This window comes from Notothenia coriiceps, unplaced genomic scaffold, assembly GCF_000735185.1.
Source record: "Notothenia coriiceps isolate Sejong01 unplaced genomic scaffold, NC01 NC01_scaffold00026421, whole genome shotgun sequence".
Classification (NCBI taxonomy): domain Eukaryota; kingdom Metazoa; phylum Chordata; class Actinopteri; order Perciformes; family Nototheniidae; genus Notothenia; species Notothenia coriiceps.
In genome coordinates this window covers 1,179,490-1,206,863 of record NW_011359122.1, presented here as the reverse complement: position 1 = coordinate 1,206,863, position 27,374 = coordinate 1,179,490, and the positions used below count along the sequence as shown (strand labels likewise).

The 27,374-nt window shown below is 43.3% G+C and overlaps 1 protein-coding gene across 1 annotated transcript in view; it reads right to left on the bottom strand.

The window, feature by feature from the left end:
- LOC104956943 (low-density lipoprotein receptor-related protein 1-like) overlaps nucleotides 1–27,374 on the bottom strand; it is a 47,011-nt gene that overhangs the window by 4,953 nt on the left and 14,684 nt on the right. The window contains exons 11-58 of the mRNA XM_010784523.1: nucleotides 27,037–27,259; nucleotides 26,394–26,583; nucleotides 26,178–26,300; nucleotides 25,753–25,893; nucleotides 25,280–25,405; nucleotides 24,505–24,621; nucleotides 24,312–24,392; nucleotides 24,053–24,220; nucleotides 22,397–22,579; nucleotides 21,824–22,021; nucleotides 21,477–21,722; nucleotides 20,927–21,124; nucleotides 19,546–19,750; nucleotides 19,187–19,351; nucleotides 18,695–18,939; nucleotides 17,720–17,851; nucleotides 16,550–16,777; nucleotides 16,260–16,434; nucleotides 15,207–15,301; nucleotides 14,933–15,082; nucleotides 14,627–14,767; nucleotides 14,248–14,376; nucleotides 14,025–14,156; nucleotides 13,778–13,912; nucleotides 13,553–13,682; nucleotides 13,288–13,414; nucleotides 12,630–12,781; nucleotides 12,365–12,489; nucleotides 11,721–12,092; nucleotides 7,501–7,690; nucleotides 7,110–7,314; nucleotides 6,820–7,012; nucleotides 6,122–6,247; nucleotides 5,900–6,028; nucleotides 5,413–5,532; nucleotides 5,185–5,298; nucleotides 4,922–5,071; nucleotides 4,710–4,832; nucleotides 4,448–4,564; nucleotides 4,206–4,334; nucleotides 3,966–4,091; nucleotides 3,699–3,839; nucleotides 3,412–3,599; nucleotides 2,492–2,675; nucleotides 2,315–2,400; nucleotides 2,059–2,178; nucleotides 1,736–1,923; nucleotides 1,418–1,623 (exon numbers count right to left, since the gene is read on the bottom strand). Coding sequence (XP_010782825.1) covers nucleotides 1,418–1,623; nucleotides 1,736–1,923; nucleotides 2,059–2,178; nucleotides 2,315–2,400; nucleotides 2,492–2,675; nucleotides 3,412–3,599; nucleotides 3,699–3,839; nucleotides 3,966–4,091; nucleotides 4,206–4,334; nucleotides 4,448–4,564; nucleotides 4,710–4,832; nucleotides 4,922–5,071; nucleotides 5,185–5,298; nucleotides 5,413–5,532; nucleotides 5,900–6,028; nucleotides 6,122–6,247; nucleotides 6,820–7,012; nucleotides 7,110–7,314; nucleotides 7,501–7,690; nucleotides 11,721–12,092; nucleotides 12,365–12,489; nucleotides 12,630–12,781; nucleotides 13,288–13,414; nucleotides 13,553–13,682; nucleotides 13,778–13,912; nucleotides 14,025–14,156; nucleotides 14,248–14,376; nucleotides 14,627–14,767; nucleotides 14,933–15,082; nucleotides 15,207–15,301; nucleotides 16,260–16,434; nucleotides 16,550–16,777; nucleotides 17,720–17,851; nucleotides 18,695–18,939; nucleotides 19,187–19,351; nucleotides 19,546–19,750; nucleotides 20,927–21,124; nucleotides 21,477–21,722; nucleotides 21,824–22,021; nucleotides 22,397–22,579; nucleotides 24,053–24,220; nucleotides 24,312–24,392; nucleotides 24,505–24,621; nucleotides 25,280–25,405; nucleotides 25,753–25,893; nucleotides 26,178–26,300; nucleotides 26,394–26,583; nucleotides 27,037–27,259 — 7,667 coding nt within the window. The remainder of the gene's footprint in view (nucleotides 1–1,417; nucleotides 1,624–1,735; nucleotides 1,924–2,058; nucleotides 2,179–2,314; nucleotides 2,401–2,491; nucleotides 2,676–3,411; nucleotides 3,600–3,698; nucleotides 3,840–3,965; nucleotides 4,092–4,205; nucleotides 4,335–4,447; nucleotides 4,565–4,709; nucleotides 4,833–4,921; nucleotides 5,072–5,184; nucleotides 5,299–5,412; nucleotides 5,533–5,899; nucleotides 6,029–6,121; nucleotides 6,248–6,819; nucleotides 7,013–7,109; nucleotides 7,315–7,500; nucleotides 7,691–11,720; nucleotides 12,093–12,364; nucleotides 12,490–12,629; nucleotides 12,782–13,287; nucleotides 13,415–13,552; nucleotides 13,683–13,777; nucleotides 13,913–14,024; nucleotides 14,157–14,247; nucleotides 14,377–14,626; nucleotides 14,768–14,932; nucleotides 15,083–15,206; nucleotides 15,302–16,259; nucleotides 16,435–16,549; nucleotides 16,778–17,719; nucleotides 17,852–18,694; nucleotides 18,940–19,186; nucleotides 19,352–19,545; nucleotides 19,751–20,926; nucleotides 21,125–21,476; nucleotides 21,723–21,823; nucleotides 22,022–22,396; nucleotides 22,580–24,052; nucleotides 24,221–24,311; nucleotides 24,393–24,504; nucleotides 24,622–25,279; nucleotides 25,406–25,752; nucleotides 25,894–26,177; nucleotides 26,301–26,393; nucleotides 26,584–27,036; nucleotides 27,260–27,374) is intronic.

Genomic DNA, 27,374 nt, shown 5'->3' with positions numbered 1-27,374 from the left:
TGTTTATTGGTAAAATATTATTTGTTTTAAAGTTCAATAAATGGTCAATGAATAATCGTCAAAATAATCGTGATATCAATTATTGACCCAAATAATCGTGATTATGATGTTTGCCATAATCGCACAGCCCTAGCGCAGCGTCATACTTCATGAATGAATAGTAAATAAATAGTAAATCCTTCTTCTTAGTACAGGCCACTGGTGCCGCAGAGATTTCATAAAGTGAAGGAGGTTTTCCTTCTATAGAACAGCTGTGGGCAGCAGATACTGTGAGAGTCACGGACAGGAATTTATAGATCAAAGCGGACTGGTTTACAGACTCTTCTGTTTTGCGAATCCATTGCTTAAACAAATAGCTTTAAACCCGTGGCCAAAATGTCACTAAATGAAATATATCTCAAATAATGAATGCACTGCCATTTCTCCACATAAACATAACAGTCTGCAATGAAACAGTTGTCTCCTCTGTGCTCCACGTCCTACTTGGCGCACCGGTAACTTTCTTGTGCGAACGAGAAACTAACAAAATACTTTCTCGTTTGCACAAAATACTATCTTGTGCGCAGAAAATAGTATTTTGTGCGAACGAGAAAGTATGTTTGTGTATGTGTCTGTGTGTATCAAAGGATGGGCGAATAACTCCCTGGACAAACTACTGGTGGGCTTACACTGCAAGCTATTACAGGAGATGTTTTATTATGAATTGTGATATTCTGAATAGTATTTTTCCATTGCAGTTTTCCTGCTAGAACATTGTGTTGAATGAAATATTCAGAAGCTGAAATTAAACAATACAGACGCCCAGCAGCGCTCCAAAATTATTCTGCACGCCTGGGTTGCTGACAATATCAACTATTGTAGTAAGTGTGCTAGACAACAGAGTGCTGTGCAGACATCATACATGCGGGAGGCCTCACTGGTCAGAACAAAAAAGGCTTCTGTCTGCTAGGCCTGTGCTGCAGGACTTTAGCTCGACGGGCAACAATCTGACCTGCCTGCTTACGCTCGGTGGCTGCCAAACAAGTAGGAAAATCCCATTAGCCTGCCACACTATAAAATGTGGACACAACAAAACATCAGTTTTCTATATATTCAGTTTCACCACTAGTGTGGCAATGTCATTCGTAGTTTCACTTCTTAACTAGATAAGATAAAAACACTTCAACATCAGCTTTACTTCATAGACTTCATCAATAAATGCTTAATAATTCAAGTTGAAGATGCAACAATCTAGCAATCAACTGTTTCCTATCTCAGGAACTAAAGCGCAACACGAGTAGGAACTATTGGCCCCTTATCACAGTCTCAACAAGGGTTATGGTGATTGTTAGGTGTCGAATTCAAACCCCAAGATTTGCTGTTGTTTTAGAATGAGCTTTGTCTTTGTTTCTGTGCCATTTTTAAATTGGTATTTTACCTGTGTGTCTGTTAGTGCCGTCCAGGCTGGCAAACTCAATGTAGTCCTCCCTGGCATCGGCCCAGTATATACGGTCATTGATGAAGTCCAGGGTGAGCCCATTGGGCCACGTGATCTTATCCTCTACGATGACGCTTCTGTTGGTGCCGTCCATCCCGATTCGTCCAATGTGAGGGTTATCTCCCCAGTCTGACCAATACAGGTACCTAAGCAGCGGGGATTAAGCAGGTGATGCAGTTAGAGTAAAGTGAATCGTAAATAATTTATCCTATGACTGTTTTGATAGCATGTAAATGGAATTCAAGATGTGTTCCTCACCCATAGCGAACATCCACAGCCACAGCGCGAGGTTCCTTCAGGCCAATGTTGACCAACACAGTCCGGTAGGCGCCATTGAGTTTCGAAACCTCAATAGTGTCCCGGCCTTTGTCACACCAGTACAGGTTCCCGCCAACCCAATCCACTGCCAAGCCATCCGGGTTACTCAGAGAGGTCCGGTGCAACACCTGCCACAATAGTAGGACACAGGATTAGACAAAAATAAAGATTTAAGTCACATAGCTATCATTAAAAGTGGTATATACTGAGGATAACATGCTGGCTGGCTTAAAGGAGAGACTCCTCCTAGACTCCTCACTGACCTCTATGTTGCTGCCGTTCATAAGCATGCGTCGAATCATGCTGCCCTGAGTGGTGACGTCTGTCCAGTAGATCATATTCTCTGCATAGTGGAAGTCCAGTGCCACTGCATTATTCAGACCCTGAAACAGAGGTAGGAACAATATAAAAAAAATGTATGGTGTAGGAACAATATAAAAAAAATGTATGGTGTGCGAACAATAACAATATCACCTTGTTCCGTTTCAGTAAATCAAACTGAGAGCCAGTGAGTCTCACCTGTTTGATAAGGGTGTAGTTGGACCCATCCAGATTGAGTTTTCTCAGGTAGTAGCGGTTAGCAAAGATCAAGTAGGGCTCTTCCTCTACACGTATAAACCAGACAGGAAAGATGGTTAGGAATGAATGGGATATAAGCAACCAGCCAGTTGCCAAACACACACCAGCATGGCTTACCTGATGTGGACTTGCAGATGGTGGGGTCATTGGGGCTGAGTTCAAAGCCATCTACGCAAAGACAGTGGAAGCTGCCGTGTGTGTTGATGCAGCGCTGGGAACAGGGGTAGGTGGTTGTGCATTCGTCTATGTCCACACACGACTTGCCGTCCCGCTTAAGCTGGAAACCAGCATGACACCTGCACTGGAGGGGCCAAGAGCACAGGAACAATGTCAGTTCTCACTTCTCACCTTTAGTCTGGACTAATGAAAAGGGTCTGCCACTGCCTGTCATAAGAAATCTCTCAGTCAGCCTGATACATGTGTTGTTCTTCACCAATGTAGAGTGGAACTTATATTTCTGTCGATTATCCTGACACTGTCATGACATTTCAGTTGTAAGGTAAGCTGCACAAAAATAAGAAAAGCATGACTAAAAAAGAAGCTGGCACCTAATGTGTCAAATAAGTGGCATGAGCATCATCTAAAAGAAAGCACGGCAAAAGAGCTCTTCATTAATCGTCAAATCTGCTTAAGCTTTCACTTGTCATAAACATCTGTGTTTTATAAAGCGGTCATAACTTTTTAGGGCAAGAATTGTTCCTTATTATTTTTGAGATAAAGCTGGCCAAAGCCTCACCACCACAGACATGAGAGTTCACACAGAGTTCCAGCTGTTCAAAGACTGGCCTCCTACCTTCAAGGAAGAGAGACAAAACCTGTTTTTGTCTTCCATAACCGCATGCCTGAAGTGAGCGGTTCCCGATCTTTTTACTTCAGGTTCTCACCATTAATAGCCCCTAATTTGTCTGCGTGCTTATTAGACCCATATTTCTTGCACAATTAAAGTCATTGAGTTCAAAAAGTAATTAGATTTGATTTAATTCTCTTGAAAAATTGGGGTCAAAAAAGGCATTAAAACCGCCAATTAGACGGCTTACCTTATAGCCAATCTTGAGGTCATCACAGAGCTGCGAGCAGCCACTGAGCTTGCTGTTGAGACACTCGTTGATGAAGCAGTTGAGCTCATCAGAGCCGTCTCCGCAGTCATCGTTGCGATCACACAGCAGAGTCTCATTCAAGCACTTCCCATTGCGGCACATGAAGGCTGACTCATTACACGTCCTCTCTGAAATCATAGACAAATGGCATGTTGCATTAGTGTCACTTCGAAACAGGATGCAGCTATGGCCTTTCTAAACAAGAATATAATCCCCTTAATGCCAACCTGAGTCAGTGCAGCGTGGGTTCTTGGGAGCTTCATCAGAGCCGTCCTGACAGTCAAACTCTCCGTCACACTCCCATTTCTTCTGGTTGAGGCAGCGGCCGTTGGCACAGCGGAACTCTTCTGGACCACATGTTGGGTATTCTACATCGGAGGAAGAGTATGTTCATCAGGTATGTTCAAAAGGAATCACAAATCTCTCACAACCCTTAATTGTCCAGCTTTCTGCTCAGTCTTCCTGCATATCTCTTCAGGATCCCAACCACTCACCACACTCTGGGGATTCATCAGAGCCATCGGAGCAGTCAATGTCGTGATCACACACAAAGTGCTTGGGGATACACTCTCTGTCCTGGCACATGAACTCGTTATCATCACACGTGCTGTTGGTGTACACTGGAAGGGAAAAGAACACACTTTGGTGAACTGAGATGGAACTTGGTTGGTAGGGTTTGGTTATTTTTCCACTTACAACATTTTCTAAGGTTATTTTGTAATTGTTCCACTCACTGCAGCCAGCCTTGACGCTCTCATCAGCTCCATCAAGACAGTCTTTGTCTCCATCACACTTCCAGCGCTGAGGCACACACATGTGGGAGCCGGGACACTGGAAGGCTTCAGGACTGCAAGTCTTGGATTCTGTGACGTCATTACGGGAAAGTTACATACAGGAAATCATACGCACACAGTCAAATAGCTTCACTGGGTGTGGAAGAAAGTAGTTTAACATTTGCAAGTAATATGCCACTTACTGCATTTCTGGTCCTCATCTGAACCATCACCACAGTCATCGGCGCCGTCACACACCCAGTGGCTGGAAATGCAGCGGTGGTTCCCACATTCAAACTGGGTGGATGTACAAAACTTGTCTGTAAGAAGAAAAAGGAGAGGTTAGCATTTAGGAGACAGCTAAGTATTTCGTTTAGCCTCACAGAAGGTTTTTCCATATGTGAAACCTGAAGGAAAAAAAGCCTGTTTTGCTTTTGGTAACACAAGGAAAACTTGTATACTGACCACAGTGCGTCTCATCAGCTCCGTTCTCACAGTCATTTTCTTTATCACAGGTCCAGCTCATAGGAATGCAGCGACCACTGGGACACGCAAAGAAGTTGACTGGACATTTGAGTTTCTTTTTATCTGAAAAACAAAAAGGAAAACGTATTGTAGAATCTTTGACAAATTAAGAAAAGCATTAAGCATCTTAGAGGTTTGACAAAGCACCAGACCTGGACAGTTTCTCTCGTCTGAAAAGTCTCCACAGTCGTTGTTGCCGTCACAGACCCATGAGGACAGATAACACAGAGTGGTTTTCTCACAGCTCTGGAAAGACTCTCCTTTCACTCCCAGGCGGAAGAAACGGGCGCAATCAGTTTGGTCTGTGAATATTGGAAAAGCTTTCAAAAACCTCGAAAACAATCTCGACAAATCCATTAATATTATTTTCATCAGCTTTCCCCATTTGATTAAATCATGATGGTAGATTACTTACGGCAGTTAATTTCATCACTAGCATCCTCACAGTTGACCACCTGGTCACAACGACTGAAGTTGGAGATACAGCTTCCATCTTTGCACTGGAACTCTCCTACTTTGCACAGGGTCACTGAGGGAGGAACACAGGGTTATCACAAATGGGAAACAACGGTGTCAAAAGCTTTCATCTATCAAAAGATAAAGGGTTTTTTCCGATCAGTTGCAGCCTGAAATAGTGTCTTACTGTTGCAGGGTAGTTCATCTGAGTGGTCACCACAGTCGTCTGTGCCGTCACACCAGAACTGGTGGCCTATGCAGCGGCCATTAATGCAGCGTCTGTAGCCTTTCTTACAGAGTCGATTGGCTGTGGATGAACAACAGTTGATTAGAGCCTGAAGAGTCCTTTTTTGCATATTCTAAAAACGGCCTTATCCACCAATTCATTATTATATAAATGAAACAGACTACATATTCTGTATCAAACACTAAATGTCTCTTCACCCCTCCGCTTAGCTAAAAATTCACACTGGTTTCCTTGGCTATTCTAAAGTAACATTTTATCTCTTGCTTTCCCACACCTTAATGATCTAATTACAATTAATTGTATTGTTAAACTCATTCTCAATTGCTTTTATTACAACCATCAGCTAATTATCCACAATTGATACATTTAAACACTGACTTGTTACAGCTCATTGCTTACTAAGCAAAAGCCTATTAAGAATCCTCACCACAGTAGGACTGCTTCTCATCAGACTTGTCCTTGCAGTGAGCCATGCCATCGCAGGTCAGGCTGTAGTTGATGCAGTCGCCGTTTCCACACTCAAAGTCATCCACACTTCCACACGACACGTTCAGAGCTGGTCAGGTAGGAACATTTTTATTTCAGCAACTCCTAACCTTTTAATCAAAAGCAAAATGTAATTGTTAAATGTCTTAAGACTTTCTCTTACCAGAGCAGGTGTTGTCATCCAGGAGTGTTCTGTCTCCACGGCAACTACAGTTGACCCGTCCATCAGATGTGGGAAGACATAGATCTTGGCAACCTCCGTTATTTGATCGGCAAGGGGAAAACTCACCTAGGGAAGAATGACACGGGAGGATTAGGAGGTAATAATGTAATGCGTTATATCCTTTTGAAGTGATTTAAGTCTGTGGAACTAGGCTTCACAAGACCAAGAAATGACAGCTAACACCAGCAAGGCAACAGGGTCACATTCACAATGCTAACATGCTGGGTTTTAGCAGGTTAACCCTCCTCCCCATCTTACTTTATCTTGTTAGAATATTAACATTTGCTAATTAGCAATAAAGACAAGTACAGCTGAAGCGAGTGGGAATAGACACTTTTTTGCAGGTATTTGTATCTTAAGCAAAGTTTGACAAATGCAATTTTGAAGATTTTCCGGATATCACCAAAGTGATTACGTTTCATCCTGAGCTGGATATCTGTGCCAAAATATCAAAAACACTCACACCTCACACTGAATTGGTGAAAAAACAGACCGTCATGGACATTCCTTAATCTCCGCTACAATCATGAATTAAAATCACTGACTTTGGAAACACTGCAAAACAAGCCTTTAACATTCCACCAAGGGGAGGAGAAACCTACACAAACCTTATGGGGACTTCAGTGAACAATACTTACAGCTGTTGGAGTCATTAGCCACAGCAACGATCCCCATTGGCTGCTGAGGGATGTCAGCACGCAGCAGTTTCATGTCTCCTCCTGTGTATTTGTCAGCTCTGAGGACGGCCCTCCTCACCCAGTCAGTCCAGAAGATGTAGTCTCCATACACAGCCAAGCCAAATGGATGAACAGGCTCATTCTTCAACAAGACCTGAAGCAGAAAGATTTAGGCATCATTTCACAGAACACTGAAATGCAAGTCAACCCCCTCGATTTGGTCAACGGAAAAAAATAAAGGGCTGTCTTACGTAACGGCTGCTTCCATCATATTCGCAGCGTTCAATCTTGTCCAGTGTGGCGTCGGAGAAGTAAAGTTTCTCAGCACGGTGATCTATGGCCAGGCCATTGGGAGTTTTAATGTCGGAGCCGATGATGGCTAGCACATTGGCGCCATTCAGAGAGGCCCTCATGATGCTTGGAGCCTGCTCATTCCAGTTGGTCCAGAACATGAGACTGTAGTGGGAGCAAAAACAGGATAAGGATAATGATGTGCAGTGGGAGCTCCAAAAATGACTTGGTATAAACGTTATGTTTGACTGATCTCAAATAAATCCACTGTTCAAAAGAAAGAGAAAAAACAGGATTGGAGCTGGGTCCTGATACAGTGCAGAGCCCCAAGTTTCAATATTAATGACTCACTCCTGACACTCGTCCAGCACAAAGGCTCTGGGGTGGTCTTCTCCAGACATGGTGACCACAGTGTTGCGGTTATAGGCCACAGAGCGGCTCTGGTCCACAGTGTGGCGAGTGATGGTGGAGGTTGTGTAACTGGTCCAGTAAAGAGTATCCCAACCACGGTGGTACGCCAGGCCCTCTACTGACCCTACATCTGTGGAGCAGAGAAGGAAGAAATTGGCCCTGTGTTAATATTATACACCCATGACGATAATCTTTAAGACAATAGTCCTTTTGTCGTCTTCCAGCCTAAGCTGTTAAAAGCAAAACGCTTGAGAAGCCGTTTTATTTCAGTATAACAAATATATCGACTCCCAGGGGTGTATGTGGGAGATTTAAAGAGGGCCATCAGCAAAAACTCAATAAATCATCGTCATAATTCAACAAGTTGCCTTATGGTTAACTCTGTGAGACGTTTTCAAAGAGGCATTAGTTAATGCTTTTATGTTTATCCTTATCTTCCTGTATTAGTTCATGCATGGAGAAACAGTGTGAGGAAGGACAAGGCTAAAAGGACAGTTAAAAAGACAGAGTGAAATGGAAGTGGTACCACACAGAAGTCAAGGCGTATACATCAACCTGTCATGTAATGGCTGACTGCCTTCACATACAAATACTGCTCCCTGTGGACTCTCATTTGTGGTGACTTCTTCTGACACTGCAACAGCTTCAGTGACTTTAGGGACATAGGCCAGGGTTAAGACGACAAAGGACAAAAATAAAGTGGTTGCTCTCAATTTCTATCGCCCTTTCGTCCTGCAACCTCCAAAATCTTTACAGTACATACAGTTGTGGTAACAATATGAACTGTGGGGCCTACATGACAGACAACATCATGGAAAAGGACACTTTAGTGTAGCCTTACAGGTTCCAATGTGTGTTTCCATCTGTTCCTGGTCACACTAGCAACCACATTTATGACCACTTACACCCAACAATAAAAACCTAAAGGCTCCACACAACTGTTTGCCCTTGGCTGAAAGTCAATAATTGCCCTTTAATAGGTGTTTCAAATGAATGAAGAAGTGCCATAATCAAAGTTATTGCAGGACAATTTTAAGGCTCAATACCTTGTTAACCAACGAAATGAGACTAAGAGACCGGTTAACGATTGCCTACGGAGTCAGGCAAACAAAGACAACCTTGTTTATTCCATCTTCAACAATCAGAAAAAGGTGTACTTGGGCAGCTAATTGCTTCGGTTAGGAGAAGATGACATACTAAATAGGGTTTAATAAAGTAGGCTTGAGGCAGTATTATGTAATGAGAAACAGCAACGTCTCTCCTCCCCTTGCCTGGATCAGCTCATCCCCTTGTTACTGTGCAAACAGTGGGAAAACCTGACGGAAAGACATTTTCCACTGAGGACCGAGCCTCTCTTACGATCACAGCAGTAGTGTAGTACACCAAGGGAGACCTGAGAATAGCTTATCTCCTGTTACTGTTTATTTTACGCTTTTCTTGCTTCAACTATCAAAGGTCATGTGAATCGTACAGTATTTCTTCTGCTTGTGACAAGGTTTCAAGTCTCTGGAGAGCTTCTAAATGGACCAGATGCCTCCTGCCGAGGCGACCACTGAGCATCAAGTAGCATTGACTGCTTTTTAAGTGGAATTTCTGTTAGCAACCACTGGGATGAATCTGTGAACTGTTGCCTGGTTTCAAGAAATCAATACAGCCATAAAGCAAGTGCTGCAATGACATCGTTCCAGTTTTCATTTCCTATTTCTTGGATTATTAAGGACATGCTGATGCAGCCAAGGAAAAGCCAGTGTGCGAGGACTGCACTTTAAGGTCATGTTAGCTTTCTAAACAAACTGGAAAACAGCAGAGCCTTTTAGACATTTGACTTTTTTCCGGAACCGAGTATCCAGTCATCTTTATGTAGATATCATTTCTTCTAACATCTGGAAAAAACAGTGAAGGTGACACAGTGGAAGAGGCACATTTTTAGAGGGATTCAACAAGACAGGAGGAGGAGGATGTGTGGCTCGCGGGGGAGCGACTTCACCACTTGACTATCTCTGGCAACGTAAAATTAAAATTAATTCTGACTACGACATGTTTGTTTTTGCTTGGATTATAAATGTCAATGATTAGCACAATCGTAACCGCTTAGCTAATTGCTATCATTATGAGGGTATTAGCTGCCTAAATGGAGAGTGTTCATACCTGTGATGAATTCAATTTAAGACATGCACTGCAGCCAAGTGCTCTGATGCTAAACATTAACAGGCCAATAGATGAATTACTCAATGAACTTTAATTCTGAATAAATGGAGCTTTTAGAACAGAACGCAAACAGTAGCAGCTTTGCTCGAATGCAAAGGGCAAATGAGGCTTTGATGAAAACCGTTGTGCCCATCCTGGATGGACTGATTCTGGTGACAGGCCTGGTGGGTCAAACCCTGGTCATTACCATTCTTAATGGCAGGAGGAGGAAGAAAAGTCAACCCCCCCATGGCACGGACACCCTGCTGCTGGCTCTGAGTGCTGCCGACCTGCTGCTGCTGCTCTGCCTGCCCTTCCACACCTCCGCCATCACCCTGGGCTTCTGGCCTTTCGGCAGCTTCATGTGCAAGGCCATCAGCTTCCTGGGTGTGGCCTGCTCGTCTGCTTCAGTCTTTACCCTGGCAGCTTTGGCTGTGACACGTTACCTCACAGTGGTACACCCCACCTGGACGTACCGATCTAGAATGCACCGACGCATTAAGCTAACTGTAGCTCTGCTCTGGGTCCCTGCCTCCGCCTTGGCAGCGCCGCAGTTTGCCTTCCGTACAGTGACCGTCTCTAGCGCAGTTTATTGCTTTGCCTTCCTGTCTGACTTCAGCCAGCTGGTCTATAGCATCGCCCTCTTCCTGTTCGGCTTCGCTCTACCACTGGGCATCATTGTACTGATGTATGCCAAGATCTACTGTTTTCTTCGACATGCACGGCTGCTGGGGAACGCTCCCCAGCTGGAGCGCTACCAGAGCCAGGTCACTCACACCTCAGCCCTCCTGGTCCTGGTCTTCACTCTCCTCTGGCTGCCCTCCTACGGCCTCATGTTCTCCTTCATTGGAGGAGGCATGATGCTCACACCTGGCTACAAAACTTTTGCCATCCTGGCCAGACTGTTGGCATCGTCGGTAGCCGTGGTAAACCCTATACTGTATGGGTTTATGTCTCAGAAGTTTAGACGAGACTTATTAGAGCTGGGGAGAGAACGCTGGGCAACGTGCAGAAGCTGTCTGATTGGTTGTCCTGATGTTATGGGCAGGGACATGGTACAGCGCTTTGAGCTGGACACAACCTCAGAGATCGGCCAAAACTGACTTTTTGGACCGAAAGAAAACACTGCTACCTCATTTTCTCACTTACAGTAATGCTTGACTTTTTTTTCATATATTATGTTGCTGTGTTGAAATGTATAAAATGTTACATATCCAGTTGTCAAAGTGATGCTATGACTTTCATTTCATTGCGATATATTCAAATAGGTTCAAAGTTTTTATGTGTTATTGCCTTATCTAGGAATAATACACTCCTCTAACCTCAGCTATATTCAATTCCTGACCAGGAAAATGTTCTCTAGTAGGTAGATAAAAAAGAATGTGGATAAACTATTCATCCTTTTCAAAATATGTTCAAAACAACATCAATAAACAAACTAACCCCATGCTCTGTACTGGTTTCCTTTCCTTTCACATTCTGAATTCATTTTAGCATACTGCTTACTGAGAACACCTTAGGGTCCTGGGCTTTTAAATGTAGTTCTTCTGGATGTAGTTCTACAACCTAGTCTTTAATCATTTAAAAAGAGATGGGAATTTAAAAGACACTTTAGTGTAGAAACAAGGAAAAGCACAGTGTGGTTGTGTCTGAAAGTGTTTCTTCTTCAAGTGGCAGCCCTTAGTGATGTCAATCTCCTTTAGTTGAGAAGCTGCAGCTGTGTGTACACACAGTGAATCCTTGTGGGTGCTTGTGTTTTCAAAATGTCTGATGATGGCTGTTTGAAGTGTTGAGGAGACGAGACATAGCATTCAATTATTAATGGACAGAATACAAAAAAGGCAACCCAGCTGAAGTATATGTAGTCAGACAGAGTGGAGGGAAATGTTTCTGTGATGTGAGGTGGAGAGTTTTGTAGATTTCATGAAGTGTTGAAAAGAATGACGTGATGTGGTTAATGACTCCATACTTACTATCCACAACAATCTTGCGGTCTGTGCCATCATCGTTGATCTGCTGGATGTTGCCAAAGTGGATGTCGCTGAAGAAAATGCGGTTAGCTCCCTTCCCTCCACCGCCATGATAGTCATAGCTGAGGGCGATGACGTTTTTCATGTGGTCAGGGTCCTCAAACGGCTTTATTGGTGCGTTGAGGTTCGTTTCGTCGGAGAGGTGGATGCTCTTCAGAATGGTACGCTCCGAGTAAAGCAGGTATCCGTCATAGTCACGGCAACCACGGTTGTCCTCTGCCAGCATGCCGTGAGCACAGGCGCAGGTGCGCTGCCCGTTGCCACGGAAAAGACACAGCTGTTCACAGCCGCCGTTATCTTTGCAGACGTTGGTGCCTGGGGTAGGTGTAACACATTTACGAGGTATATTGTTAAACAAATAATGCACCTTGTTAAACACATTTTAAATGTCATTGATTCCTGAGGGGTGTGGATTTACATTGGGTGGTAAAAGATTTGATAGTTGGGAGTATGATAGGGCCTGCTTATGTGAGAACAAACTCAGGGCAGCTCGCTATTTTGGTGAGGACATGTTTAACAGACTTCATTGCAAAAAAGTGGGTTTGTGGGTGACTTGGGATGAGAGTGGGGGTTTTCTGTGTTGCTACCTTGCTGCCTGGCCCTGTTGAAAACCTTTATGTCTTTCAGCTGTACACCAATGCCAGTCCTGAGCTGCACAGCATCCGTAGCGTTGTCTTTGCTGCCTCTCTTGATGGAGCCGTTAGCATGAGTCCTGAACAAAAGATTAACAGCACAATACAAAATAAAATCTTCCACATGACTCAAAAGCTGTCATGCATGACTGGATAATAGAGCAATAGAAAAAGATGGTTCAATGGTTGGTTCAACAAAACAATTATCCTCAGAACCGACCTGTCACTCCAATAAATGAATTCCTCAAAAACGGATACAGCAAACATGTCCATGTTGTTGTTGGCAAGCACCAGCTCCCTGTTCTCTCCAGTCTCCAGGTTGATACGCTCAATCTTATCTGTCCTTGCATCGCACCAATACAGCATCCCCCCCTGCAGAGAAAAGCAGAAATACAAATGTTAATTTTTCAAGGAAGGTAAGGAACTTGCATATTAAATATAGAATACTAGATCATATTAAGTTGTGATTTTAGTAGACCATCATTGGCCTTAATTAGAACTTGTGGCAGCTCTAAATCTAGGTTACAAGTACTTTTTAATAGTATTAAGTCACATATACCAAGCTAAAAGTAATAAGTAATATGGGGGACTGGTACAATTTACAAAGAATAAATGGAACTATTTTGAGGCTAGATTAAATTGAGTTATTTACAAACATAAATTATATATATATGACATCTTAGGTCGTATACTGAACCCCTACTACAATATACATCTATAAATGTATGGATCATTCTCATGGCATAGAATAAGAGCTGACGAATGATCCAGTCTTTGGAAAAGTCACAGTATATTTGTTCAAATTAGCAAGGAAGATACCAGCATGATACTATTAATTATGACAAATGTGCTAAAGGAGTCCGCTGTGGTCCACACACCTCGTAGTCGACGGAGATCCCATTGGGCCAACTGATGCTCACATTGACCAGGACCAACCTCTCAGAGCCATCCAACCGGGAGCGCTCAATCCGAGGGTACTGACCCCACTCAGTCCAGAACAGATACCTAAACACAAGGACGCAAACAACATTATTTAAAAGTGTATTTTATGGGGATTTAGCTGTATATTTCTTTCAGATTCAGTCTAGATTGTGACAACTTGAAGGTTATTAAAGAGTATTCAACTGTTGCAGGGAGACTAACCCTTTGACTGGGTGAACAGTGATGGCTCTGGGCTTGTCCAGGCCCTGGGAGATGACGACATAACGGAAGGAGCCATTCAGCCGGGCCACCTCGATCACGTCAAAGCCCTGGTCAGTCCAGTAAATATTCCCTATAAAAGAACAGGTATACCAATCAGCTATGTGGTCTTTTGTGTAATATTTACAATTTAACTGAAATAGGATTTCAAATGTGTTAGGATCACACCTGCTATCCAGTCGACGGTGATGCCCTCCACCCTGCCGATGCCGTTGGTGATGACATCTTCTCTCCATGTCTGATCTCTCTTAGCCCTGCTGATGGTGCTCAGGCCCATGTCCACCCAGTAGATTGTGTCATTCTCTGAAAACAAAGAGGTGTTTTGTGTCTTCCTATGAATACTCACTTCATGGAGATAATGGCAGCTTTAAAATATCACTCAATCAAGTTATTGATGTCGCTCAGTGTCACTTACCAGCGTGGAAGTCGATGCCGACGGCCAGAGAGGTGCCAGACACCGGCACCAAGGCGTCAGATTTGTCTGCCGGGTCGAGTGGAATTCCTCGGATTCCCTCGTGAACGGAGTAAAGCAGGAAGGAGCCCATGCCTGCTCAGAGAAGGTACAGTATGTTTTAGTTTTTCAGGGAAAACTGTATTGTTACTGAGTGTATGACTGCAGCTGTGGAGCCTTGTCTTACCTTCACAGGACTGCTGTCCGGTCTTCAGGCTGTATCCTGCAGTGCACATGCAGGCCCTGGTGGTTGGTGAGGTGGGTAGACACAGCTGGGAGCAGTCTCCATTGTTGTTGCTGCACAGGTTGATACCCTCTGAAAAGAGAAAAAGGAGAGGATCAGTGATGTCGAAAAAAGGCATTATCCATGATAAAAACATTATAATTGATTACAACTATTGGAGTTATAAAACACTATGATCCTTACGAAAACAACGTCAGCAGGTGACCAGCAACTATTAAGCATTGTGGTGCTAGGTCTTATAAGTCATTAAAAACTTCTTTATAATGTGTTATGATAATTGATATAAAGCATATAAACGATTTTCTTCAAGGGATTTCCCTACCTTTCTGTACATCCTCATCGTAGATCCTCATGTGCATCATAGGCGAGGTGTTGTTTCGCAAAACCTTCCAGTTCCCTCCGTCCTCCTTGTCACATGTTCCTATCTGGTCAGTTCCCTGGTCGGCCCACCACATCTTGTCTCCTACAGTGAGGAAAGTTGATTTGTGTATTAGTATGTCTTCCCTTTAACATCGGCTAGTGATGTCTGAGCATGTAAGCAGTGAAATTATCTAACTATCAACTTTTATACTAGAAACATTAGAAAACAGAGAGTGTAACATTTAAATAAACATATGTTTTATCGTACCCATAATAGCCAGAGCAGTTGCCTTGGTAAGTTTTCCTTTGACACCTTCCAGGATCTCCAGTTTAGTTCCATCCAGCTGACAGCGGCTGATGGTGCTGTTTCCCGAGCTGATCCAGTACAGCTGCTCTTTTTCATAGTCAATAGAGAGGCCTGAGTGGAAAGAATTACCAATCTAATAAAGTATGCTAAATCCTTGCTTTTACCCCTACATTTAAATAGGGGTTCAGTAGGTTCAATAGAGTTATCTTTCTCATTGGGGGGTTCATCTACTTACCAACTGGTCCTTTTTGATCAGTGAAAAGTAAAGTTAGGTTGCCGCCATCCATGTTAGCCATGCTTATGTTGTCACCATCAGTCCAGTACAGCTTCCTGAGGAGGGATATAAATGTCTCGTTACATGAAGAGGAGCTGACATTTATTTTCTGAGCAGAGCAATGTTCTATGAAATAATTATCCTGGTAGGAGCCAGCACAGAAGCAACACATGGGGAACAACAAGCAGGCTAAAGAAGAACTGGAACGAATAGAGATGTCCCGATCCGACCACGTGATCGGGGATCGGAGCCGATCACGTGATTTTCAAAAGATCGGAATCGGGAGAAAAAAATCGGGGATCGGGATTTTTTTTTTTTTATACTTTTTATTTATTTTTTTATTCAATATTACAAAACAAAAATGACCATGTTCAAGTCTTAAAGTCATCCTGAGGCCTTAGTTTTGGTTTCAAATTACACAACATCATGTATGTGTTGCTTCTTTGGGGCTTGTTTTCATAGACCTGGTTGCTTATTTCTCTCAAATCTGGCAACAGAGTGGGCAGGGCGCAGTGTCTAATTGTAGCAGTAAGCTAACGAGTACTGATAAGCTTTATTTTGTTTTGATCCAATGCTGCACAACTGAACTGATCCAAAGCTGCTGTGAAAAAAAGAAGCTATATCCATGTTGGATAGAATATCCAATTTAAATTAAAAAAATAACCTTAAGGGACAACTTCAATGCTTTTTTTTTTTTTTTCCCTCTTAATGCATTGCATAAAGATCGGATCGGGAAAGATCGGTATCGGGAAAGATCGGTATCGGGAAAGATCGGTATCGGCAAATTGTCAAAATCAAATGATCGGAATCGGATCGGGAGCAAAAAAAGGTGATCGGGACATCCCTAGGAACAACAGCTGTACCTAGAACATTTTCACCCAAGTATATTGTTATAAAGCACATAGGGAAAAATATGCTCTTGATTATGAAATAGAAAACTGAAAAAGCGCATAATAGTCAGAATTCCTATCTCAATCTGAATGCAGGCCTTATTAAGTAAAAGAAAACACTCACCCCAGTAGTGGATGTGCCACAAGACAGTGGGGCTTGTCTAATCCCTGGATGACAGCATTCTTGAAGGATCCATCGAGTCTGGCCACATTGATCTGCTTCTTATTGGCATCATAGCTGGTCCAGAACAGGTTTCTGGACACCCAGTCTACTGCAAGCCCGTGAGCATTAGGAAGGTCTGGGAATTGTCAGAACCACAGTGGAGAAAGTTAGGGTTTCATCAGATTTCTAGAGAGCTACAGAAACTGTAAACTAAAAATAAGTTAGACTGATATTCATCTCTTTGTGCTCACCAGCAGTCACAACAGTCTCTACGCCTGTGCCGTTAATGAAAGCTCTCTTGATTGTCTGCGTTCGGACATCGGACCAGTAGATGCGATGCTCCACGGCATCAAAGTCCACAACTGTCACGTTGTCTATGTCCGGCACAGTGAAGGAGATGATGTAGTTGTAGTAAGGGTTGTCGATGTCAACACCCCGGATTTCAATTTGACGGGCATATAGAAGGAACTTGCGGGACTCTGAGAAGAAGAAAAAAATAATGTACTGAGAAAAATAAATCTCACTTGTTGCATTTTTCTAAGTTATTTCAATTTTTTATACAAATGATGCAAATAGAGAAGTGAAAAGGGAAGAAGTCCTTTTTTTAGCTTGCTTTACTTAAGACTTTTTACCACATGCTGAAGTGTTTCGCACCCATTCATAATCATTCAAATACATGGTGATTAAAAGATGAGTTAAGTCCAGGCTTTTTCTCACTGCACTAGCCTGAGCAATCAAAGGGTGAAACAAGCTGGATCCAAGTAGATAAAGCTCAAGAGTGTCAAAGTGACCCGTCAGAAACATGTTGCTCTTGCTAAGGCTTCATTACATCCCGAGAGGTGAGAGGGGGGAGATAACAAATTACTTCCTCAGTCAAAAATGCATGGTGCTCTAATCATTGTAAGTGGTCCGAGTTGAGTTTAGCTGACACTCTGCTCAGCTCCCTGAAAGTTATCGTGTTGAAGGGGAATGCATCAGACACCCTCTAATCCAATTATGCTTAAATCTACCCTGCTGAGATGAGGATTGTTCTGTAGAATGCGTAACATTTAGACAGACACTCACACAGATTTCCAAAGATACCCCTTGAAACCTCCTCATTAAAATCACACAGCAATAAATTAGGACCTTTGAGACAGTATTTTATTTTAAATTAAATGGAGATGAAAGTGAAGAAAGCCACGTGGCACAGACAAAGGAGGCGTAATTCGATATTCTGTCTTAGAAAATGACAGCTTATGCCGTTGATGTCACGTTCGGGAGCTGAGCACACCATACCAGTCATGACAGTTGTGAGAATAGATTCCTGAAAACGAAGAGCCCGTGTCTTGCTACTTGCTGAATTGGATTAAATATGACAGTGTTGGATGAAGGTTTTAAAAAGAAAAAAATTGTAGGTGTTTGTGACTAACTGTCATTACCTTTGCATGTGCGTTTGTCAGGCTGGAGCTTCATGAGGTGAGGGCAGGCACAGGAGAAGGTCTGGTTGAAGTTTATGAGACAGAGGTGGGAGCAAGGGCCTTTACCGTCACTGGTGGCACACGGGTTAGGAGCTGAAAATATAAGAAAATGTAGAGGAAATGTTTGAAAAAGAGAGACACAAAAGGACAAAGGGGATGTATTTCCTTTAAGCCTCACTCTTCAGATTGCAAGTGTATATATTTTCAAAACCATCTCCACAAAAAGAATAACATAAGCATATACAATATAATATTAATCAAAGCTGATAGCTTAATGAGAGACATATTCATTTTTCAGAATATCATAGTGTCTAATAGACCTCTCAATCAATCTCACTTAAGCGAGAGCCCAAGAAGACTGTCTGCCAGACCGATCAAGCCAGCTTGCTGCCTCATCACTGTCATGGCCATTGGTTGCAGCTGTCAATCAACAACTCTGTGAGATCTCTCTTTTCCTGCCTTCCATGAGAAGACCCGAGTGCCTCTCTGCTGGCCACTTTGTATCCCGTAGCCAGTGGCTATTAAAGGTGGCAATCTGATAAAAAAACTGCAAATCTTTTTCTCATTTTGTCAATCATGTGTTTCTTCGAGATCAACAAACAACATTTTAAGTCGCTGGAGGAAGGTTTCATTTCCCACCCAGCCAGTGGAAAATGCCAAAGAGTGAAGTGACTTTTTGATCAACAAGGCAGCAGGAGGTGTCCAAATTGCTGCTGGTGTGAGGAGACAACATGTCTTGCTGCTCTGAAAGGTCAGCTGTCTTTGGAGAATAGGAGTTGTGAATCAATACAGTCAATAATTAACTTTGATCTTGTTCTCCTTTGATTTAAAGCCAAACTGAGTCAGCTCTCTCACTCTCACTCCCTCTCTCTCTCTTTCTCCGTGAGTGCTTTTCTCTTTGAACTTTTATGCATATCTATCTAGTGTGCAACCTACCCTGGGGCTGTCTGGAGGGGTGATAGACCTGCAAGTCAAAGGGCTGTGTGTTGGTTCGCTGGACTACAGTGACATTGTGTCCAGTCCATTTGTTGGCTTTGGCCAGAGTGTTAGTCCTCCAGTCGGTCCAGTACACCTCGCCTCCATACATGGTAACAGCAAAGGGGTGGGACAAATACTCATGACCCCGCAACACTTCAATCAGTCCAGAACCGTCGTACTTAGCAGAGTAGATAGCATCGGACCTGGAGGAGGAATTAAGCAGAGACAAAAGTGTTACATGATATGCACCATCCTAAATGCATACATGTTTCTACTATATGAGTTTTTACTTGTATGTCATTTTACATAAGCAGTGCACATTTGCTTGTTTATTCAAACATTTATAATGACACGCAACAAAGACTAAGCAAGTGGGTGATGTAATAAGTGAGTGGGTGGATGCAGTGCGATGAGAGCACTCTGTATTCAGAGACTGCTGCCAAATGCTACCTGGCATCAATCCAGACAATGCGTCTTTCCATGTAGTCAACAGTGAGTCCGTTGGGCCAGCCACCGCTGCCTGTTTCTCTGTGGATGGTGCGTCTGCCTTCTCCGCTCATAGACGCTGCCTCGATCCTGGGAAGGCTGGCATCCCAGTCGGTCCAAAATAGAATACTGCAAACAGAAAATAAATCAATGTGAGGAGGGGTTCTCACAGATGTTAACAGCATCATCACATGAGAACAGGTCAGGTTGATAGTAAGTAGGTATAAGGGATATATCATGAGCTGTAAAGGTATTGGAAGTGTAAGTTTCATTTTCCTAAAGGTTGACTACAGTATCATTATCCTTAGATATATGCTTCTTACCCATCTCGTGGGTCCAGGGCGATGGCCCTTGGATGCTCCACCTCCCCAGCCAGCAGGGTGGTTCTCATGGTCCCATCCAGTTTGGCTACCTCTATCTGGTCCAGGTTGCTCTCTACCCAGTAGATGTTTCCTGCTATCCAGTCCACAGCCAGCCCCTCTGGTGTAGCCAGTCCATACTGGATCACCACCTCAAAACTGGTCAGGGCTGCACACAGAGAAAGGAGACTTAAAGCTAGCAGAGGTGTTTGGTACTTTATCAAGCTTTTAACAAATTAAACTCAAGCTGAAAAAGGGAGCTTTTATTATTTTAATGCTCCAATTCATCTTATTTAGTATAAAGGCTAGACTTATTTCACTTTCAACAAAAAGAGCACATTTCCAGCCCGCAAATGTGGTTCACTGCAATAAAAAAGAAAAACCCTGACAAACAATGAATAGTTAAAATGATTTAAACTTATTAAATCTGTCAGTAAAAGGCATGCAGTGCTGCTGTGTCTGATCTGCTCAGCGCCATTACCCAAGCTATAAGAAAACAAACATCTAACACCAGATCGCTCACTCTTTTATTCTTCAGCCAGAAACGGCTCTCATGCAGACTAAGTGCAAATCAAAATGCGCGATCATCTCTGGCTCAGGGCGATGAGACAAGTTTTTCACATGGCCTTCCAGTGGTAATTAGAGGGAGAGGGATGGGCCCTCTTCACAGTTTGCTGGAGTTATGGCTGCCTTGTGTGGGTAAGGGTGTCTTTGTTGAGCTGTGAGCACTACCCAGAGTATGCCAACAACTATAGAGTTTCTGAAATGGCTTAAATAACAAGCAGCAGGAGCTGATCTACAAGTTGGTCACAGTGTCTCTGCTCTGGACTCCTGCTTTAATGGTGAAGTTGGAGGGCTGGGAACTGGAACTGCAGCTTGTTTGCCTCCTACGCTGCATCAGTGTTTTGGCTGCAGTCACGCACATCAAGTACTGAGACAAATGGGAAGAGACAAAGCCTTCCGTGTGCCCCCTAAGTGCTGTTCTGGGAACACAACCTTGATTGGCAAGGAGACCTGGGGTTTTGGATCAGGAAAGGCTGACCATGACCTGGCCATTTATTCAGGGTCACAGACCGCTGACCACAGACTCTTTTTGAATAACATTTGGCTCTGGGAAATTAGAGAGTGCTCAGTGGAAGTTAATTTCTTAGAAATGCTCAGTCCAAAGCACAAATAGGACTATATATCTCTGAATGAAAAATCCATTTTACTATTTTTATTTTACTTATAAAAGGAGGTAACAAAAAAATTAAGATATTACTATATAAACACGTTTTTATTACTTCATTTTTACTTTCTGCGTAACCTCAAATTACAGAAAGCAGTAGCTAAGTGGCTGCCTCACCTCCATTTTCAGACAGTTTCCCACGGTAGATCTTGTCCTCTACGACATCAGTCCAGTACAGAGTGCTCTCGTTGAGATGAAAGTCCAGAGCGATGGTGTTCCTGAGCCCTGGCACCAGCACACTGAACTCCCCCTTGTGAAGATCAATCCTTCTGATCTCATGGCGGTTGGAGAAGATGATAAAAGGCTTGAAGGGATCTGAGGGCAAATAAGGTGTAACCGGAAAAGTGTTAGAGTACATTTCATCTCAAAGTCCAAATTCCCAAACCCCTTGTTGGTCTTGGATAAAATCCTATCTCTGAAATGTTTTCTTTTCCTTCTGTTCCTTTCAAAGAAAAACACTGAATAACTGAAAGGGTTTGCATGTAGAATAAAAACATCCTCAACACCATGATGTTGCATTTAATACTGTATACATAGAGTAGAATCAGTATGGTAAAGCCTCTTCAGCCCAAGAACAATTATAGTGCTCTAAATCTAAAAGGTACAAATAATTGATTTGCATCAGTAAATACACGTTTAATGGCATAAAGGCCCTGTTCTTAATTACCAGTGCTTTTGCAGCTCTCCATGTCCGCCTCCAGCTCCCAGCCCTCGTAGCAGGAGCACTTGACACTGGATTTCTCCTGCTCGCACTTCTGGCTACACTTGAGGTGTTTAGCGCAGAAGCTCTGGATCTGGCAGGTCTTGTTGTCGGCTCCCAGCTCCATGCCCAGGGGACACGAGCACATGAAGCCCTCCCCAGGAATGATGCTGCAGTTGTGACTGCAGCCACCGTTGTCTAGTGAGCACAAGTCTGCCAGGAAGAACAGGATGAAAGAGTTGGAACAAATCCTACACAGGGGAGTAGTATGTTTTTAACCTGGGTTGCGCTTTAAGTCAAATGTTTTTGTGTACCACAAAGTTTCTCGTCAGAGCCGTCCGGACAATCGTCAGTGCCGTCACAAAGCTTCTCAGCAGGCAGACAGATGGAGTCGTTGGTAGCACACATGTGGTGAGACAACTTGCACGCCAACGCCTCGCAGTTGTCCTCATCAGAGTTGTCCTCACAGTCACTGTCACCATCACACACCCATGCCTTGCTGATGCAACGAGCTGTCAATAACAAAACATTAAGACTTTTATTTCAAACATATTTATCCAGATTGATGAAAACAAGTTAAAGCTTGGGTTATCAGTGGATTTGCTCAGAAATGCAAAATGAATTACATTTTTATAAAATTGTCTTGACCCTTAAAGTCAGAACAGATTGAACTGGAGAGTCCATAAATAGAGGAAACTTCAACTATCCAATATAAATAATCCTCCTTGCCGAATAAGAAGCTACGGTCATAACTTAAACAAATTAAACAAACCATAAACAAGCTGCATTTGAAATTATTAGTCCTCATGTGTCAGAGAATAAAACCCTATTTGTGCTAACATTATTGCAAACATTCCTAATCATCCTTAACATCTGAAGTCCCTCACCAGAGTCCCTGCAGCTGAACTTGACTGCTGGGTCACACATGTGGGTCACACCCTCACAGTTGTTCTCATCACTCAGGTCCATACAGTCGGTGTCTCCATCACAGCGCCAGCGCATGGGAATGCACAGGCCGTCCATCCGACACTGGAACTCGTCTACATGGCAGCCACCTGGTGGACGGGTAGCTGGAGAAAAAACAGAAATACAAAGTGTTATCCAACAAAAAAGAGGAAGAGTGCTGTTTATCAAAAAAACAAAGAGAACAAAGAATGGGCCATTATAGTCATTAATAAATCTGTAGGTATGCCCGGACTCTGTTTTAACCACCAAACACTGAGCCAAGCCAAACAACAATAACACACACAGCTCACTGACGGATGTCACAGGCAGATTAAAGGCCACCAACAGTGATGTGGCACAATGACTTCCCCTGATGGCAAAGGTCAGCACTTGGCTCGGCTGAGGCAGGAAATGGGCCTTTCAGCACAGGACTATAATACACAGGAGGGGAAGGCGATAGTATTGCATTTTTATTTCAGCTAATGACTTCCAGACTGCGAAAGAGCCACACACACACACACACACACACACACACACACACACACACACACACACACACACACACACACACACACACACACACACACACACACACACACACCTCATTAGACCAACAGGTCACGCTGAGCCCTGTTTGTGCATGCTGGGACTTGACAGCAATTGGCTGTGTGTCTGCATGGATCAGACAGCACATACAACATCAAAACACAAACACACAATAAACAAAAGCAAATGTTTCAGGCAGACGGAAGAAAAACTATAAAACTGTGCTATGACGCCGCCCCAGTCGTTACACAAATGTTCACAGCCTCAGTTTCGCCGCTGCGAGGCTCTGGTGCTTGCAGGCGCAGCTCACGCGCGTGCTCCACTAAAACCCCCCCGCTCATCGCGTCCAAATCGCGCACGTTCCATGTTGTCCTGTAGCAGGCACCTTCGATGTCGGGGAAACGATCTTCAATACTCCGAAAAGAATCCCACCAGACTCCTTTGCCCCTCCAACAGAGGGATGTCCTTGTCCTTTTCGTCATTTCAAGCGTTAAAAGCTCTCGATCTTCTCTCGAATTATTAATATTTTTGGACGCCCTCGGCTCGCGTTCAGGGCGTCCCGAGCAGAATAAGGGCGTCAAATGACGGCAAGACGGCCCCCTGGCGGAAAACGCTGGTCACAGTGAAACATAATGTTCCCAAACAGCTAAATGTGGCTGCCAGCTATTTTAAACTCTAAACATGTAAATCTGCAGCAAAGTCAAAACATCTGTGCCCTTTGCACAAGCACAGGAAAGAGTTTAATTGTTATCTCTAACGACATACACAATCACATCCTGAACAGAGCAACAGAGAGGATTTTCTGCAAGTGATATCTAAAAGCCAGAGGACAGGCAGGGGCATGGAGAGCAGATAAAAAGAAAAATGATCCCTTTTTCATTGTTACAACCTCTTTGCTGCAAAAAAGAAACATGTAAACAAATTGAAACACAACACAAGGTCTGATGAGAGCTTGACTCGGATACAGCTAGCGAAAGAACAAACAATGTCCCACAAAGTAACTCTTAGACCAGAGCTATGTCTGATTGGTACACACTTTTATTGGTCCTTACCCTGATTGGTACAGTTGGCATGAGTCTCATCACTGTAGTCTCCACAGTCATTGTCGCCGTCACAGGTCCAGTATTCTGGGATGCAGCGGCCACTGTTACACTTAAACTGGACGCTTGAGCAGGAATGGCTGCAGCCGGCTTCATCGCTGTTATCCCCACAGTCATTGTCTGTACACAAACACGTAAAATATTTCATTTTCGGTTATTGCATAATTTTTAAATGTGCAGCTCACAAATGGAAGTCTAAGAAGAGGGTTACCGTTGTCACAGCGCCAGTTGATGTTGATGCAGCGGCCATTGGCGCAGGTGAACTGAGTCAGAGGGAAGCAGGTTGGGTAGGCTGAGGATGGTTAAAGAGAGAAAACGTAAACATCATAACCCTATTTATTGCCTTTTGGTAAAGGTGTTCTTACAAAAAAAGCTGCAATATGCAAGAGCAAATAAAGACTCACCACAGGAGTCTGGTTCATCTGAGCGGTCTCCACAGTCGTCGTCCAGGTCACATGTCCAGGAAATGGGGATGCAGCGCCCACTAGCACAAGGGTACTGGTTTGGTGGGCATGTGCGAGCTGGCAAGAGAACAAGGGTTAAAATGGGAAAGTTTTTTTAAAGGTTCCTCTTTCCATATCCATGAGTCAACATTTACATTTGCTTTGCCTAATGGCCCTTAAATAAGATATTGACTATCTAATTTCCCATATTCTACTGCTGCAATGAGTACTTGAAATAGTTGTTACCTAAATACAATATAAATAAAATATAATACAAATATTGCTGTCTCCTTAAATTATTTGGAGACACAGAGACAGCTACAAATACTGTCAGCTGAGTACTGTTGCTATGGTCCAGCCTATTCCCATAACAATGGTGTAGATCAATATTCCTGGACTGCAAATTCATGCTGGCATCCAACACACAAATCGTAACTGATTAACTCAGAATGAACAAATCCAAACATGTCTGCTTTACTTGCAACTTGTCTGTCTGGCCAAAGTCCATTGTTTCTCTATTTAACTTTTAATGTTTCTCTCAATCTCAACATGATGCTTTTTTACAATTATACAATTTTGAAACTATTTAAAACTATTTAAAATACTCATCATCTAACAGCAAATACCCTAGTTCCACACCAAATCAGGGATGATCAATTCATTTCTCGGGTCTTGCAAACCAATAGCCAAACTGTAATACTCCTTGAGCTACAAGGACCTCCATGTTTGTTCATACCAGAGCAGGTGGTGTTTGATTCATCTTCATCATTGCCGCAGTCATTGTCTCCATCGCAGAGCCATCGCAGGGGGATACATCGGTTGTTCTGGCATTTGAATCGGTCAGCTGGGCAGGTGTGCTGGTCTGGGAAAGGAAAATAATAATCTTCAAGCCACCTGGTTAATAAACGTTTTCTGTTTTGGATATAATATAAAGCCGGCTTAATCATCTTCGCCCTTTAAATATGTCACTTTTAATCAAGAGAGAAGGGAAAACAACGTCCAAGAAAAATATGAGTCCCTGTTTCTAACTATCGCCTGGCAAAGAGGAAAGCTTGAGAGTGAAATTACACATTACGCTGCATGGAAAGAGACAATCTTGGAAAATGTAGCTTACACTCTGTTGGTTCTCGTGAGCTAAGGCCCTAAAACACAGGATTTTGTTTATATATGTGTTGCTGTGTAACTATGACAATGACATGGCACGCTTACGGCAGAGATCATGGGCCTCATCGCTGTTGTCCAGACAATCGTTGTCCCCGTCACACTTCCAGCGCTCTTGGATGCAGCGGTTGTTCTTGCAGGCAAACTCCCCGGGCTGGCACTGAGGCGGGGGCACGTAGGAGGGGTTGGCTGGAGATGAGATCAGGGGCAGGGGGAGAAACAGATGGGCCATTTAGACAAGAGCCGAGCACCAAAACAAAACAAAGCCTTGGTGAGGTCAGCTTTCAGCTCTCTTAAGGTTGCAAAATATTATTGGAGGTCTTTTAAAATTCTCTCCAGATTTCCCAAACACAGTGGACTTTAGTTTAGCAAATGGAAAGTCCAGCTTAGCATTCTTTAACAGTCTTAACTCCTGCTGAGTAATGACTTTTCCTTAACCCTCCTAATTGATGTTTGGTGAAGCCGCTAAGTACCTCCGCAGGTGACATTATCTCCATCCAGGATTTGATCGTCAGCACAGCCACAGGACCTGCCGTCGGGAATAGCAAGGCACAGACTGCTGCAGCCACCGTTGTTAATTCGACACTTATTGGAACCTACAAGAAGAAAAAAAAAAAACAAGAACATATTATCATCGCATTTTATTTATCAGAAACTCTTGACGTGAAAAGGATAAAAGGGAGCTATACCTTGCTGCTGGTGTGCATCATACACTCTGATCTCAAAGATAGGGGGCCTCTCGTTGCGGAGGAGGGTGACTGTCTTAGTGACTTGGTCCAGTTTGTAGATGCTGCCGCCACGGTACTCATTCCAAAAAAGAAATTGTTTGTAATGACATAATCCAAAGGCGTGGTTAAGCTCCTGTCCCTCGTACACCACCTGATGAGTGAGGAAACATATAGGTGTTAGATCTCCATTTATGTTTTCAAATAGTAAGATAAAATGTACTTTAATGATCCCAATTTGGGGTCATTGTTCGTCACAGCACCATAGATAAGACATTGCACATGAATTAGAAGTAAATAAAAAGATGAATGGACTGTGCTATTATCAGGTCTTTATACCTCCAAGCGCTTTAACAAACTACAAATCATTCACCACATTCACATTAATAAATATCAATGCACCTTGTTCTAGGAAACCAACATTCACACACAAGGATTGCCCAAGAATACATCGACATGTTGACTGCATGGGGTGGGATTAAACCCACAACCTTCTGGTTGAAAGACGACTGCTCTCTCTCGCAGCCACAGTCGCCCAAGTAGTATCTCTAAAATGATTTGTATACACAGAAATACATCAAAGTCGAAACATTAAAGCATTACCAACCTTTCTCTCGGTGGTGTTGAGGTAAACCAACTCAATACGGTCGTAATAAGCATCCACCCAGTACAGGATGCCCTGGGGAATGTCCAGACTCAGGCCATTGGGCCACAGCACTGTCTTGCTCGTCAGGAAAACTTGGTGATGTGAGCCATCCATCCAAGCTTTCTTGATCTTTCCTCTGTTGCTCTCTGTGGGGTCCTCCTCCCAGTCAGTCCAGTACATCCATCTGGCACACATTCAAAAGAGGAGTAAGATAAGACAATTCTGTGAGAGCTAGTGCAGTCAAAATGTATCTTTTAAGTTTCCATGCCCTTTGAAATGTCAACCAACACAACAAGGGA